At 36.6% G+C, this 17,540-nt stretch overlaps 1 protein-coding gene across 2 annotated transcripts in view; it reads left to right on the forward strand.

Moving 5' to 3' along the window:
* Positions 1-17,265, forward strand: part of pms1 (PMS1 homolog 1, mismatch repair system component) — a 66,308-nt gene extending 49,043 nt beyond the window's left edge. The window contains exons 10-13 of one of the 2 annotated variants that reach the window (XM_052018360.1): positions 8,370-8,852; positions 9,397-9,527; positions 12,076-12,236; positions 15,259-17,265. In XM_052018360.1, the coding sequence (XP_051874320.1) occupies positions 8,370-8,852; positions 9,397-9,527; positions 12,076-12,236; positions 15,259-15,423 (940 nt within the window). In that variant the 3' untranslated portion in view covers positions 15,424-17,265. The remainder of the gene's footprint in view (positions 1-8,369; positions 8,853-9,396; positions 9,528-12,075; positions 12,237-15,258) is intronic. The other variant, XM_052018351.1, reaches the window with a different exon arrangement.
* Positions 17,266-17,540: the final 275 nt, after the last annotated feature.

Genomic DNA, 17,540 nt, shown 5'->3' on the forward strand with positions numbered 1-17,540 from the left:
TGTGATGGCATCGATGTCATATTCCTAAGATTATGTTTCTGACATATCCTTGGTGGGGATAAGATAATTTTTGGGCAAGTGTAGTTTTACATAGATGGAGGGCAGTGGAATGCTAGTGGAAAGGATGATGTGGTTGACCTTGTCACAGACTACAGATAAGTCGAGAACAATATGAGATAAACTACCTTTGTCACAGTCGCAAAGCAGAAGGCGGAATGGAAGGAAACTAGGTGTCCAGAGAAAGTGGGCTCAGATCTGGGAAGTGACAGATGACTTTGCCCCATAGCCTTTACTAAAAAGAAACTTCGTCCTGACAAACAACTCTGCCACCAGTGTTTCTACACAAGAGAATGCCCAGTTAAGGCTTGGGGCACTGTGCCTGTGATTTCACCCACCTTCCAACATCCATGGGTCTGCATCCGTAATTACCCCGTACGGTGAAGAGGTAGGCATCTGAATCCACAAATAACAGCCAGTCAAAGGATTTGTATACTTGAAAAGGAGAGGATGTATTTCTCATCTTAATCCGGTTTATCATCTCTGGCCCTTGCAGCCCAAACTACACCTGGTTCTGCGTGTTGCTAGGGAGAGGTTTAAAAATACAATTACTGTTCTATATGTCTCTGGCTAATTTTAGTATAAATTGGGATAGGTTGCTGAACTACACAGTACAAAATACTTTCCATTTTTTTTGATGATTTATAGTGTTCACAAGGCACCATAGGGAACTCCTGCACAAAGAAAAGCGATCCATGCGCAGGAAAAATTGTTAGCTCTTTGACTGAGTCATGCTCTCCAAAGTGTTGTGGTGAATTTGGATCTGTAGTTGATGTACTCTGCCAGCATCCCAACCATTTACACGTTTCTGATCTTTGCTGCTTTTCTAGCTCCAAGGAAACACATTTCGGTGAATTGTGAATGGCAAAAGTTTGCAATACCATTGTTTCCCACAAGATGGCTTTCAACCATTTGGTTTGTGGATACACTTTTGTAACTGTGTAGAATTACATTTTATTTAAAGCACCTATATGTGACCAATTTTGTAAACATGTGAATACTTTACAGATGGTTTTGATTACTTTATTATGTTTATAATGTATTATCTACTCACTACATATTTTCCAAAACTTATAATCCCTTGTCACATTAGATCATGCAAATAATTTTCTGCTACCCTTCAGTTAGATGTCCATTATGCTGCTATTCCTGATGTCATGCACTGATTGTTCTTCATTCTCAGTGGGCTTCTGACCCGTGAAGTTATTTTACCATGACACAATACTTGGTACTCTTCAGAAACAGAAATTGGGGGAAGGGAAGTGTGAGAAGTAACCTTGTTTACAATTTACTGAACAAATGGCAATCAAAAATTATTTTCTGTGATTTGGATAAAAGCTATCTGCTGAAATATAAAATAAATAATGTTAAATCCTACTCTTTCAAAGCAGACCCTTCACTAATTACATCTGTCGTGCTTTTTAGTTGGGAATACAGGAAAACCATCAAGATGACAGTAATTTTTATAAGATAGGAGCAAACTCATGTGGAGCACAAAAACTGGCAATGACTTGTTGGGCTGAATGTCCTAATTGTCTGCTGTAAATACTGAGTAAATGTTTGGAGTAGTGAGCAGGATTTGTCTGATACCATCAGCAAATGAGCTTTGCTTGATTTTAAAGGTAAATACTGTATTCAGTTCTGGATTTATTTGGCTTCTCTGCTCTTTTTTAATCCTTGCCATTTCTATCCCCTTCACTTCTGCCTTCTCTGTAGCTACCTTTCTGACACTTGTATTCATCTCTTATGCATTCTTTTTCTGTTTCTTTCTTACTGTTTTTGTTTTGCCTTTTCAACTTTCCCATGACTTGCTCTTCTGCTTCTGCCTGTCTTATCCTGTCCTCATCTGCAAAACTGAAGACATCAAAAGGCAGCAACATCAGGGCTCAGTCCCAACAGGTCAGAAACAGCTGCATCAGGGGTTTGATGAGGAGGCTGCTTTAGATAATTAGGTAGGGAGATAGGAATCTGAGAAACCTTGGACTTGCAGGCACCAGAATGGCAAGTTGAAGCGTTCCTGTGAACCCTTGCATCTCTTTCTTTCTTGCTAAACCGTTGCACAAGTCAGCATAACCAAGCAGTAATGAGGACTTTCCCTGCTGCTGAAAGCTTGGATCATCTGAGTGATGATACGAATCTAAATGTTGGTCTGACTGAACTCCCTGGAATCAGAAAATGAGGAGCATAAGAAATAGAAGTAGGGATAAGCCATTCAGTCCCTTGTTCCTGCTCTGTTATTTAATAGGATCATAGCTCATCTTATTAATTGTATTGTAATTGCAATCACCGTGTTTAATTCACTGCATATATATTCCCTGAGTTCATAAATACATAGGTGTTCTAAAAATCATTCTGCAATATAATTAGAGGTTTTCAGAGCACTGACAACTTTAGCGCTTCATAGGAAAATGTTCTGCAATATTTTTGGGAAAGTTTGCTGTTAAGTTTTGTTCAGAAAAAGGGCTATATATTTATCTTAGCCTTTTTTTGAAGTCAGGTTGGAAGAAGTATTTTGCAGATAAAATTATGAATCTTTGCAGACAATATGAGGGCAACTTTGCCAATATTATTCACTTTCTAAGAATAAAGGCAGACTTGGAGATCTTTGGAACATTTGGTTTTGACACTTCAATACTTTGTTCCCTTAAAAGGCAATGGGTACCTCATTTATTCCAGTGTTGCACTGTCAACCGTGCTTCCTTCCATTCTTTCACGTCCATTGTACACGGACTGGAGAAATTCCAAAAAATGCTTTTATCAAGAGCAGTTGCTTGTGCTTATGAATACCTATTATTCAGCAACAAATTGTTTTAGTCTTACATTTTCCTTTCACTTTTCCCCTTCAAGCATGCTCCTTTATAATGAAGTGATTATAAACTTTAAGGACTTTTGAACAAATGTTGAGTGTAATCTGTTGTTCTTTTGAGATACAACACTCTTAGCAGGATATGTTATTCCTTACGCTATTCATAATACCAGATTTTGTTGCAGGGTAATTTGTGAAGCCAAGTAATTCATTTTAAAGCATTTTCTTTCTTTCATTGTAGATGTCTCAGGCAAGACCAGCATTTGTTGTCCATCCCTAATTGTATTCAACTAGAGGGTGGTGAGCTGCCTTCTAGACAGTATTAATAAGAATAACATTTATTCCAGCTTAAATATATTTTATGTTCTATTACTGCAACCTCTTTATAGAGACACAAGGAGAAGAATTAGGATATTTATTTTTCGCCCACAATCTGGTGGGGGAACTGGAACTCAGTACCTGAGAAAGTGGTAGAATCCTCACATTTAAGTAGTTGGGCATGCAGCTGAATCGCTGTAACCTGCAAGGCAGCGAACCAAGAGTCAGAAAGTGGGATTTGGATGTATAGCTGTAATAGCCGGCATGGGTGCTGTGATTCTATCAATAAAACTAACAAAGAAAGGAACTGAGAAAATATAGTGAAAGAAATGGAAGCAAATAGTCATGTAAAATATAAGAATGCTCAGATGCTGCATTTTGCTTTAAAGTTCCAAAATCTGACCACCCTTGTGGCTTAATGGGTCACTATATACTGCTAAACCATAAGGACTAAGAAGGTTCCAGATTTAATCCTCAATCCTTGCAGAATATGCCAGTCTGCACTGGGATCAATACACTTGGAGACTGTTTGCTGATGGAAACAAGCAAAGGTCATCCCTCTTAATAACTGATCAATGGAATTTTGGGATATGAATCAAGGGATATGAATGTTAATATTAAGATAAGATATCTTTATTAGTCACATGTACATCGAAACGCACAGTGAAATGCATCTTTTGCGTAGTGTTCTGAGGGCAGCCCGCAAGTGTTGCCACGCTTCCGGCGCCAACATAGCATGCCCACAACTTCCTAACCCTTACGTCTTTGGAATGTTACTGAATGGCCTACATATGCTTGATTTGTGAATTGATGCTCCCATTGTAATTCCATTATCGTGTTCATGCAAGACCATTCATTGCCCAGAAAAGTCCTATTTGCTTTGTGAGAATTTCTCTTTGCCATACTCTGTAACGTTGGGGCAAGGAATTTAGCCTACAGATATTTCACCTGCTACTCACTAATCCTTTTGATCAAGAAATTAGGTGTGGTTGTTGACAGCCAGATAAAGTGGAATGAGAGAAACAATAGGGAATTCAGGCAATCAACTTTCAAGCAAATGGCATAATATTTCCTTGATTTAAAACTATTGGCTCCATTAAAGTTTATCTTTCTGAGGATTGGATAAGCATTTCAGTGCTTCCTTAACTACCTTGTATAAAGTGTATTACTGAAGAAGCCTTGTGCCTATATCCTACACAGTTAGCTATTTTGCAGAGCTCTCTCAAGTAAGCCAGAGATGAGTCTATGCTGTATTTTGGTACTTGGTTATGTAAAGTGGATAGATCCTTTACTATGCTGAGTTAGCACATGTTGCAGAAAATGTTGTCTGTTGTCCATTTTGTGGTAGGGGATCTTTTGGCCACATCAAGAAATTTCCCTTCCCTTGGAGATGGTGAATAGCAGTCATATGCCTATTTAAATTGTGAATCTCAGTGTGGATCAGGAACCAAACCTGAGATGTTCTGGACTATCTGGTTTACTGCTACTTTGGCTACCTTTTGATTTCTCAGTGGCATTACTTAAAATCTGTTTCTAAAATCTGCACATTCTCCCCTTCTTCCTTATTTAAATGTCATTCTTCTCTATTAAAGAATCATTGTGTATCATGTAAAATCTTGCAATTTGTTTTCTTTGAGCTATTGAAGAGGAAGGTAAGTGACTTGGTGCTTAAGTAAAGTAATTATGGTTCCTTGATTGAGGCACTTAGTGGAATCTTAATGATTGAATCCTACTGTGACAAATGTTACCTTATCATGGTGATTGTAGATGGAGTCTGTAGTACCTTGAGCTGCACCTCTGGTGGAAGAAAATGAATGGGGAGTTGGAGGATAATTAGTAAAAGGCCTAGAGGTGACCACACCAAAGACTTGCATAATCCAAAAAGAAGCAGAGTTTTTAATTGGTAACAGTACATAACTCAGTGGTCAGGTCAAAGCTGTAACTCTGTTAAAGGATTATGTTTCTGTTGAAGAGATTTTTCCCCTCCAGCTGTACAGGTAGCAGATGGTTTCTATCTCAATAGTTATTGTTGAGGCAGTCTCTCCTCTACTTCTTGAATATGATTTATTGCTTGTCCCAGGAACCCACTTAGATTCAATAGGTTGAACAGAATAAAGGTACCATATGTGAATAGGGTAAATCATAATTAGTTACAACTGTTGAATAAAAGGTCCATATTTTTAAATCTTTAACTATATCTGTGACTAATTGACTCTGAATGTTCAAATAAAATGTGATTATCTCTCAATGCTTAACAGGAAACAGTAAAATGTACTTCACAATAAAAGATATTTCCTTAATAGGAGAGATAATTTCTTACGATTAAATTTGCCATGTAATGGCATTGTAATGTTTTTTTTAAAGTTACAATATAGATGCTAAATTTTATGTCAGGTTAATGAACTCCAGCTGTAAGCATCATTAGCCAGTTTTTGTGGATTTTTTGGCAAGTGCTCTCTTCAGGTTCAGTGTATTGATTGGAGAATGTGAATACTTAGTGACAGAAAAAAAAGCAGATTTTACCAATATCTAAGTTTATCATTGTTGCAAAATATAATTTTTTAATATGCAGAGAAGATGCAGCTATTCATGGGGCAGCTTGTAATTATAATCACATGAATATTTTGTACTTTAAATAGAAAACTGAGAAATATCTATTTCCTGTCCCATCAATAAAGATATGCATAGTAATCCAGAAATCCCCTCACTGCAATAAAACCTGATAATGTTTTTATTCTGTTATCTTAGCTCCATAAAAATAGTATTAAAACACTTGCATTTTCATATAAGAGCTGTGTTTTACAGTGATTCTTGGCTTACAGGGAGAGGTATTATTACCAGCTTCTTTACTTTTTGATTATACTTCTTTAAAGCATGTTGGAAATTATTAAATTATCTTTAAGGCATTTAATAGATGCAAGTTATTGTTCCTCCTTTCTCTCTACACTAGGGATGGGAACACATTTTAGAATTGTTCTCCAGGGAAGACAAATTTCTTTGTATGAAATGGAGAGTCCCATTTTAGGCATTTTATAAGTGAGGTTCTCCTAATAACACAAATTAGGGAAAGACATTTTTCGCAATAGAGGGATACAGACCACGTGTGGGCAGATGGGATTAGTTTAATTTGGCATCATGGTTGGTGCAGACATGTTTCTGAGAGTCAAATCGCTTTAAAAGCAGTTAGTTAAACATGTTGAGAAGCCAACTATATAAGTATCTTTTTCTTTCTGTAAATAATGTAAAGATGTGGTGATTTTGAAGTATGTATATCTTTGGATCTATTGGTAAGAATGCATCCCGAATAATGTAGAGTTCTAAATGTGTGTATTTCTTTAGTTTTAGTTCATTAAAATGATGCATAATTCCATTCCAAAATGTTAGCACAAAAATGACACAAGAAAGTTTTTTGGACTGTGGTTTCAAAGAGCTTTAAACAATGTGATTTCAATTGGCACATCCCAACACAAGAAAAGTATTTAGTGTTTTTTTTGCATGTGTCCATTGGATGACTATCGTTACTGTTTTTTTGTAGTAATTTTGGAAAGAACAAACGTGACACTTGATTTCAGTACTAACTTGAAAATGACATTTTATTGTGAGATACTTGACCTCCTTTCTGGCAGAGTTTTTCAGTTTATCATCTTGCTTTAGCCACATTGCACTGTTACAATAAAATGTTTTTTGTAGTTAGCAGTAATTCCACAGACACAGCATTGTACCGATGAATATGGAAACTTTATAGTGTCTATGATCATCTCAGTGTGCAGGACAGTAGGTTTAAAAGAAAAAAGATAAAGCTTTAGATCCAAATTTCAATGTTGGGACATACCTCTTTGTAGGTTGTGTCTGCGGTTCCTTTGAGTTTTCATTGGAGAATCCATTTGAACCTCCAGTGAAATTTCTGGGCCTGTATCCTCAGCTACTTGTGTGCATTGCTGATCTCAATAATGCTTCATAGGGCAATGTACCATGTGGCTCAACACAGGTGAAGAGAAATTTGAGTATCATCACCTAGGAAAGGAGGTGAATGGCATGTTTGCCTTTATCAGTTGGAGCACTGAGTATAAAAGTTGGGAAGTTATGTTGCAGCTGTATAAAACTTTGGTTAGGTCACATTTGAATTCTGTATGCAGTTCTGGTTGCCATACTATGGGAAGGATGCAGAGGGTTTGGAGAGGGTGCGGAAGAGGATTGAAGTGTATTAGCTTCAGGGGGAGGTTGGACAAACTTGAATTGTTTTCTCTTGAGTGTTGGAGGCTGAGGGGTGACCTGATAGAAGCATATTAAATTATGAGATAGGGTAGATAGAGTCTTTTACCCAGGATGTAAGTATCAAATACTAGAGTGCATAGGTTTAAGTTGAGAAGGGGAAGATTTAAAGGAGATTTCCAAGGCAATTTTTTTTTTACATAGAGAATTGTAGGTGCCTGGTATCTGCTGCCAGGGGAGATGTGAGAAGCAGATATGATAGCAATATTTAAGTGGCATTTAGACAGACACATGAACAGTAAGGAATAGAGGAATACAGACCATGTGCAGGCAGATGGAGTTAGTTTAATTTGGCATCATGGCCAGCGCAGACATAGTGGGCTGAAGGGCCTGTTCCTGTGCTGTATGCTTTCTAATAGTTCTTCTTGTGTTTAGTGAAATTGAGCTTTGGTGACCCAGCTTTCTTACAAATATGTGAAGGTACATTATTTTGCATACTAATACATGGAGGAGACATTGCTCACTACAGTGGTCCAGACTTGCTTGCTGAAAAATGGAGTTTGATATTTTTTGTTGAAGTTTGTGTATACAGATGTGAATTAATGTATGTTATAAAATATTAATATCCTGTGAATAAATAAGACATCTTGAACTAAAATGATAGATCCTTGCTAATTACATTTTTCAAGGTTAATGTGCTAAATCTCAATAAAATTATTCACTGTTCATAATGATTTTGCTGCTTTTTACAACCTGCATTTAAAAGAAAATGCTTTAGATTTGCCCTTGTCTCTGGGCAGTTTGGAGTCATAGATGTTTGATGCCAATTCATGGGGTTAGTCAAATCCTAGTTTGTGCACACTTTGAGTAAGCTAAGCAGTGTTTCTGAGTGTACAAAAATGTGTGACATAACAAACCTGATTTAGCTTTGCATGTTTTTCAATCTGCAAGTCTAAATAAGACAATATTTCTTTAGGTACGAGGACAAAGCAGCAAAAGACCTGGACAGATACAATTTACAGCTGAAGAAAGCCATGGAAAAAAATCCTTGTCACAATGAAGAGAATCAGCCAACATTGGCCCAAGCATCTAAGGTTGCTAAGAAGCACAAACAAAATGCACCACTTTCTAACCAGCAAATATTGGATAAACTTTTTGAGTCACAGATCCATAACAAAACCAGCTTGGAACATCCTTGTAAGGCAATAGATGTTCCATTTTCTTTAAGTGTTTTAAAAAAACAACTTGAGCAACTTTCCAAAAACCATGAAACAGGTGGTGAAAGACTTCATCTCATTAATTGCTTGACTTCCCACAATGGATGGGTTGTTGCCTCTGAAAAGAGGCTGATGTTACTAAACCCTTTTCGAGTGGAGGAAGCTCTACTCTTTAAAAGACTGATGGAGAATCATATTTTTCAAACAGAAATCCTTGATACACCAGTTCCTCTAACCAGCAGGTAAATTGAATGCAATCAAAATGTATTAGCACCTTAGATCTGTAGATTTGCACTACTTTTAAAGTTCAGCATCAGTGTAATTTTGATATTACATCTCTGATAATAATGTCATGTATTTAATTTTATCAATCTAGTGTGCTCCCATTCATGTATTTCAGCTCAAATGAATGATTAAAATTAAGGCATTGTACAAAATTTTAAATATATTCTCTTGCCAACTATTTTCCATGATAAGTGTGAATATATTAAACACTTCTGGATTGAAACCGGTAACAAATAATTAGCACTGAATCCTAGCTGTAATTTCAAATTATTAGCTTTGCATTTTTCAAGAATTCCTTTTTTTTTCCCTCTGTCAATGTTGGTTCTTTATTCAGAACTGTTAAGCATGAGTTAAGCATGAGTTAAGCAATGATGATGACGTTAAGTGTTTTAATGACCAGATATTAGGAAGTTTGATGGCACATGAACTATTGTATCAGTTATCTGCTGTAGTCTACTATTCATCACTACCATGACTAACCTGTTGTCTGATTTGTTTTAGCCAGCTTGGAGGACCCCAGTATGTCGATTGTCTCTATAATATGCAAAAAGAAAGCACCGCTATGAGGGGGATAACTTATTTTACAGATCCCAGACTTGTCTCTAATGGGTTCAAGATCCAGCTAATCATAGGTATGTTGCAAGTGAACTGTTATATTCCTTAAAATATAGCTTCCTACCAATAAAGCAAACAAATTATTACAGTAACATGAAATTAAGGCAAGTTCCACTTTTATTTTCCCCAAAGAATTTAATTGTGCTACAATGTAGTTTTATTAAGTGCTAAGAATTTTACATGCAGCGCACCCATTTCTAAATATACAGTTGCAGGTTTTTCAAACTTCTGGTTAATTTGAGTGTTTGATTCAAAGCTTAGCTGTTGTTCAAAGGATTGAAATGGATGAATTGTTAAAATCTTTGCAGGAGGATTTGCTGTCTTCTCATAGAGGTAACTTTGTAGGAATAGCATTGTTTACATGAATGCTATGGGCTGACAAGTCTGATTTTTTTTTCATTGATTTAGTTAACTGGTACCTAATTACAAATGGCTTAGGGCATCTCTGGAGTTACTTGTAAATTATATTTACACTTTTCAGATCCATTAATATTGAGCCAAAGCATTCCATATGCAATTCCTCTGAATGATGGCAAGGGTGGGAATCTTTATCGGGTTATTTTTCACTATAACCCCCAGTCCTTTGTGTATTTTCCACCAGCTGGTGAAACTGGAAGGTTACTTTAGCCTATTAAACTATATTTAAGCCATATGGTGTAAAATGAGCTTTGAGGTGTAAAGGCACCCGCTGTCATGACCTCCTTGCTGCTAAATGCAGTTTTTGGGTCACCAGCAATCTATACTTTACATAATCATCCATAAAACATACAAAATGTGTCAGAGATAAGGCGTTCCACCCAATAATAGCAATAAATTATTCTGACAGAATTGCTGTGTCAGTAACTGGTCAGTGCAAGAAAGAGCATGAGGTTTTTTGCAGGCACACCTTCCTCACATGGAAAAAATTTTAGGGGTATAACCTTTGCAGCAGATTTCCAGTGACAGCACATCAAACCAATGCTGTGCACCTGGGGGGAAAAAGTTGAATTTTGGCCTTTGGCACAGGCACAAACATTTCCATTGACAGAACTGCATTGCATTAATCTCCCATTAACAAATGTTGAATGCTGAAAGATTGTCAGTTTTCCCAACTTCAGAGCTTTATAATCTACACACCATGTTTAAGATTTTTGCAAAATATGTTTAACAATTTTTGTTTACTTAGATACTCTGAAGCTGATATTCTAAACAAGTGCAGCAATGGATACCTGATCTGGTCTGCACAGGTCACCAAAAGACAATACCAAGGATTCCATTAGTGTTGTACAGTCAATTTCTTTCTCCATGATAAAATGTAACACTATCCCTTCCTCTGGAGAAGTTATGATCATCATTGGTATTGTTTTTTTTTCATTGTCTTTTTGTAGATTTAGTTTAGGCAGTTAAATCTCAGTGGGCATTTAAAACAACTTGGATTTTTTCATATATATAAAAATGCCACTTTAGTGGTCTTAATTTTGAAGTTAATCTTGAATAACTCCAAAGGTGAGGATGGAAAAAACACTTCAGTGTGTCTCCTGATGCATTGACAAGGAATGCTGCTAACTCTATCCATTGGCAATGTCTACAGAGTGGACTGCACCATCTCCCTTCTTACTTAAGGGGGTTATTAGTGAAAAGGAAGAGAGAGTGAAGGAAGTGACAGAAGTAAATTATTGCCTGAATTATTAAAGTATGACTTTGTTTATGTTTTTAAACAAAAACTTAAATGAAAAATATAGCTGCTTCCGTTATATTAATTGCATCCAAGAGTTAAATTGTAATCCTTGATGTTGAAAAATAGAACTTCTTGAACAAGTGCTTTACTTTTATTATGAAACTCTGAAGCCCAACAGGAGTCTCCCTGTAATAGAAAAATTAGAAAAAAAAACTGGAATAAAATTATAACTCTTACTAATGGAAGTAGATTCTCAGTGGATGGAACAAGAGAACATTTCCACTTGAGACTCTTTAAAACAGAATGGTTATTTCCAAGAAAGGTCACCAAGTGAAGATTTATTTTCCTCTTGCTGAGATGATGGTTTTTCAGTGTCCCTGCCAGGAAGATCTTCTAACATATATGTGCAATTCAGCAATACGTCACTCACACATTCCACTGGGGCTTGCTCCTTGTGCAGGGTGATGCAGGCACTGACCCTGGATGAAATTTGTTATTAAACATATTTGACAACTGATTCCTTTTCTTGGGGAAAGACACACTGCCTTGTTTAAATCTGCTTAGTATGGCCATCCCCGAGAGGTTGCCAAATGTCACTCAGGCCATGTGGGAATTGTTAACACAAGGAGCAAGTCAGAGCCTGAGGCAACTTTTGATAAACCTTGCAAAGGTTTGCAGCTGTAGTTAACTTAAGCTGAAATAGCTATAGCACTTCAATTTCAAAACATAACTCATTTATACTTGTCACTTCATTGTGGTACAGAAGGAAAGTTTCTTAAGTTACTAACTATATTTAACTTTTAAGTCACTATATTAAGTTAATATGTAAGAATTATTTGCACTGCATACAATTTTAAAAAAAATAAAATCTGTCAAATCTACAACTATTCTTTCTTTTTCATGATTAGGTGGTTCAACAGGAGAGCATCATTTGGAAATTCAAGAAATGGCTAGGTGTTTACCTTTCTACGGTATATCAGATTTACGAGAGATTCTGACTGCAATTTTAAATAAAAATGCTCAGCATGTGCACCAGTGCAGACCTTTAAAGGTTGTAAATTATTTGGAGGTAAGACACTTGTGGAAAATACCCCAAAAAGTAATACATCAAGTTAGCAGGTGGTTCTAGTGGAAGACTAAAGATTTTTAAAACAAAAACCTAATTATCTTAGAAAATGATAGAAGTGCTGTTAAGGCAGTTTTCATTGTTTAATTTACATTGATCTTCAGTTGTAAAATTAGTTAATTAGGATTTGACAATATTTGCAAAAATTATATTTCTCTTTTTTGTATTAAGTATTCTATGTATGTTGTTCTTTATCCAAAATTGGGGGAAGGGGCATTGATATGCTCCTTGCAATGGTGCTATGTAACTTGACAGCTTGGGAATGCTCGTAAGCAATGGAATGTCTTCCTCGCTCTATTTTTGCCTCCTTCCTCATGGGAAACTCATTCCCTCTACTCTGCCGTTGATAGCTCCAAGTGAAATTGAGCAATATAGGGAATTGCGGCACAAGCCTGACTATAATATGTTGGTGCATTGACTAAGAGGCCTCTTTGCTTCTAAATAAGTGGTTTAAAGTTTTCAGTACATTCAAGCCATCTTAAACAACAGGCGTTTCCCACCCATTAGTTTCAAGCAATTGCATCTGAACTGGTTTGAAATGAAAATATGACAGCATAAATTCACAAATACTAGAAGGATTATTAGGGAAAATGAGATTTTTTTTTAAATTATCAAATATTAGTGAGGTCATGAAAGAATGGTAGAGGCAGAAGCCGTAATAACATTTGGAAGGTGGACAAATGAGGACTCGGAGCACAGTCACCTATAGTGTGTGGACAAAGATAAGGGAAGTTGGAAGCAGCCTAAATAGCACATTTTGGCCAGATGGACATGAAGGGCTGAATGGCCTTAATTTGGCACTGTAGACTTCTAAGATTAAATAAAGTGAAATAATGGGGGGGGGGGGGGTTAGTTGATAGAATTGGTCTGATGTAAATTACTTTTATTAATGCTGTAAATTGGTATTTGGAACTGGCACAGCAATCCCTAAGTGTTTGTAGTATAATGTTACTTTCCTACTAAAGCTGAGCACCAGGAAAGAATAAATGCCTTGGACCTAGAAATATATTTCTGCTACTCCCTTCCATTGGCTATACCTAAAATAAGGTGGTCACCTTTTTCCTATCTGCAGATTGGCATCATAATGTCTGCTTGAGGCCCCCATCTCAAAGTTAAGCTCATTTAGAGGCAGCTGGTACCAGGCCAGCTGCAGTCAGGATCACCAAGCTTCAATGCAGCCTTGCGTGCAGTCTTTGAAAGGACAGACGGCAGCTCACGGTCAATGTGAGCTGTGTCCTTTCCCAGATATGAGACTTCTTATCTCTTTGACTGTTATTTCCTCACTTTTTTTTTCTAACATAAACAGAAGGTGCTGGAAATCCTCAACAGGTTAGGAAGCATATTTGAACAGAGCAACAAAGTCAACATTTCAGTCACGGTCAGAGGAAAGGTCAACGTAACATTAACTCTGTTTATGTCTCCAAAGATGCTGCCTGACTTGCTGAGGATTTCCAGTGTTTTTTGTTTTATTTCAAACTTCCAGCATCTGCACTAGTTTGCTTTTGGATCTCTTTTCTCATCCCCGTTTCCAGCTCTACCACAAGATGGTTTACTTTATGGATGGCAATTAGTGCACCCTGTTATTTAGTTTAAACCTTGCCTTTGTGTGAAAGATAACTGAAGGTTTGACCCTTGGTCTCTGCCAAGTCGGCTAATCTCAACCAGTACGTTAGCTGTCAGCCTGTGAAAGGGCAAAGTTCCTACCTCTTTTCACTCGTTAGCATTTGCTGAAATGGGAGCCAGTGTTGATGGATGTCAAGTTGCAACTGGATCAGGTTGGGTGAGGTTCCTTGGATGATGATATTCATAATCCAGGTTCATGTGAAAAATGGTCACTTGACTGATGTAGTAGAAGGCTATCCGGGTAATAGGTACAGGAGTAAAAACTAGGGAGAATGTAACAAAAAAAAAAGTAACTTCAGGTGAGATAAACCACAGCTAACTAACTCAATAGAAAATGCACACCGAACCTGTGGAATAAATATACATACACTCCTGGTGAATATCATCACCTGTTCAGCTACGTGCAAGTTTTAATTTACCTTCAGGACCCTGAATAAGGCAGAATTATGGTTCACTGATTTAAAACATGCCCTGCACTACAGAAAACCTCCAGCCACAGTCAGAACCTCATTAATTCATTGTTGATTTTCTTCGATGTGAACATAAAGTATGATTTTTTTTTCCCACTACACTACCTTGCTCTATAGAAAGCAACTTTAAAGTTTCAGGCCAGCTAAGAATTTTCATACATTTCCTGTCTGTCCTCTTATGCAACTTACCAGACCCTTTTATGAAGGTACTCGAGCTTTCAAAACGGAGGTCAGTTTCAGGAATGCCTGGTTTGTCTACTTGTGCTCTTGACCTTTGTCCTTTGCCCCTTCGTTCCTGCCAGTTACAGGTCCAGAACCTAAGGGCAAAGAGCAAAGTCCAGTGACGTGTATACACAACCCGTTTGTTCAGCATATTTTCATAATAGATAAAGCAAGGAAATAACTGTCCTGAGTGCACCATCAGACCAGGGAAGGACAAAGACATTATTTCCTATTAACTCTGGAGCACCTTAGCTTTTAAGGCAAAGTGGCTCACAGACTGTTAGTCTCACAATTTATCTTAATAATGGGTTTGCCATAGAGTAGTTAGGTATACATTAATATCAGTAGTTCCTTGATTTGATGAATACCCGATATGTTATTTGTTATTACTTACCATACAAAAGGAGTTTGAAGCTACCCACAGTGAAGAAAATTCAGTGGAAGAATTCATAAACCTCTTTGTACACTTCCTATTCTACTACATGCTGTGAGGCACCTGTATGAGAAGTATAAAGGGAAAGAAATGGATGGGGTGAAAACATTATATGTTGCAAAATGCAATTCTGTACTCAACCTTGTATTTGACAGCACATTGATTACAATTTTGCCTAAGTACTTATTCAAATATATTGGTGTATTTTCTTGTGAAGGGAGAGGCTGTTCGTCTGGCTCGACAGTTACCACTGTGCTTTTCGAGGGAAGACATAGAAGATACATTGTTAAGGATGCAGCAAGAACTGGGAAAAGACTGTAATAGCTGTATTCATGGCCGTCCATTTTTGCATCATTTAGCAAGCATTCCAGAAATGAACTGACTGGGCGTAACATACACCAGGGCTAATTAACGCCAATTGTTACAACTGAGGATGCAATATGGAGGTGCAGCAATAATAATCTTTCAATGCAAGCAAAAAACATTTATTATGAAAGCATATGGTCCTGTTGTCTTGATTCATAATTTTTGAATTCAATCAATTCTCTGCAATTTGGAATATTCTGTTTTCTAAACACATCTAGTTTCATGAAAAGATGAATTTCTTCAGAAATTGCATTTATTTCTGAACTCAGTAGCCTGTGGTAAAATACAACACATATTTCTGATAGTATGCCCTACTCTTAAAGGGTATATCCAGAATATTGTTTGAACTACAGAGTATAACCAATTAAATAGTCTTGGCAGATCCATATTTCAATCCTTGTATCTTTGCTTTCTCACTGTAGATGCAAAATAAAAGTTGAAGAATTTCTCTTTTCTCCTTTCTCATCATTTTCCTTTGTTTAATGGGGAAATTGAACACCCCATCCATTCCTGAATCCCATTTCTCTAAATCAGCAACTGCAATAAGGACAAGTGTGTCAAGGACCAGTTTGTTTCTCATCCTGTCTTCTTCACGTGTGAAGTCACTTATCCCGTGAGTAAACCAAGATCAGAAATTCCATAATGTTGATTTCTTATCCTGCCAGTACTTAAGACTGTCGATTCTTAACAGAGTGAGAAGAGGTATTGTATTTTGCATATTTAGAAATAAAATATTATTTCTATTAAAAGATTCTGAATAATTTTACCAACAATTGAGACCTTTGTTTTGTGTGAAACGTGGTATTTTTTTAAACAAAGTACAAATCTGTAATCAGTTTTTTAAGGTCTTCCTCAAAATCCTGTGTTTCTGATTCTATGCTTTCTTTTCCCACAGTGAAAAGGGTCCCATTGTGTTTTGCCCCCCACAGAAACATGATCCTCTCTGATCAATGCTAAGAGTTATGTTCTTCATTCAGCACAATAAGACTTAACTATATCACTTCCTTGATTATTTCCATGAATCTGGAATGGAAGAAGGATTATTGTCTCGTTATATTCTAGTTTATTTTTAATGTTTCTTCATTTGCACACCCATTGTTAGACTGTTGCAACTGAAATGGTATTATTGCATCTGAAACTAAGCCAGAAAAAAAACTCAGTAGGTCAGGCAGTATCTGTGGAGAGAGAAATTGTGTTTTGTTGTATGTTTTGATGAATGGTCATTGAGCTCAGACTTAACTCAGTTTGTCTCTCCACGAAGACAAGCTGACCTTTTCCAGCAATTTTCATTTCTATTTCTGATGTCTGGGATCCAAAGTGTTTAGCATTTTGCTCTTATCCCTGAACTAATTACTTTGGTGCCTTGATACTGTCTCATAACTTAGATTAAGAATCAAGCCCTGCTACAAATGCAACATAAATTGTATACTCACAACAAAAGCAGAAAATGCATTGTTAATCCATTGGCATTAAAAGAGCAATATTCTATTACAAGCAATGAAGGTTCTGTTAAGATCTGACCATCATAATTTATATTATTTTCTGATTATATGTCAACAACGCCCAGAATGTGTGGTTCTTGACATTCCTCTGAGTGAATCACTGCAGAAGCAGCAGCTGATTCTCTTAAAAATGCAAATTGAAAATACACAAACGTCTTGAAAGAAGACAAGCCTATAATTCATCATTACAGGTTTCTCTTTTTCATTTTGTGTCATCTATATTCTTTGAAGTAAAGATAACAAGTCTACATGTTTCTAATTATGTATTTGATACTTCTGAGGGGTATGCAGGACAATAATTGCATGTATGTGTCTTCCCTAAGTCTTTCACTAATAAAACTGTACATTTATACCTGTAGGACTGGAATGTGTTATTTTGGCAAATCAGATATGACTTTCAAGTTTATATTTCTTTTCTACTACTTTGCATTAAAAATCATTGTACCTTTCACTGGTGGCATCATTTTGCATCTTGGATCATTGGTATTCCTCAACTGATGGCCTAAGTGCCAAGGTTCTTTGGACAAATCTATATTTCTAAATACCTTCCAACAAATTGTTATATTTTTGTTTTCCATTTCATATATTTAAGTATCTAGAGCACAATTTCATGACTTTTTATTGATCAGGC

The sequence above is a fragment of the Pristis pectinata genome, chromosome 1 (assembly GCF_009764475.1).
Source record: "Pristis pectinata isolate sPriPec2 chromosome 1, sPriPec2.1.pri, whole genome shotgun sequence".
In the NCBI taxonomy this organism is placed as follows: domain Eukaryota; kingdom Metazoa; phylum Chordata; class Chondrichthyes; order Rhinopristiformes; family Pristidae; genus Pristis; species Pristis pectinata.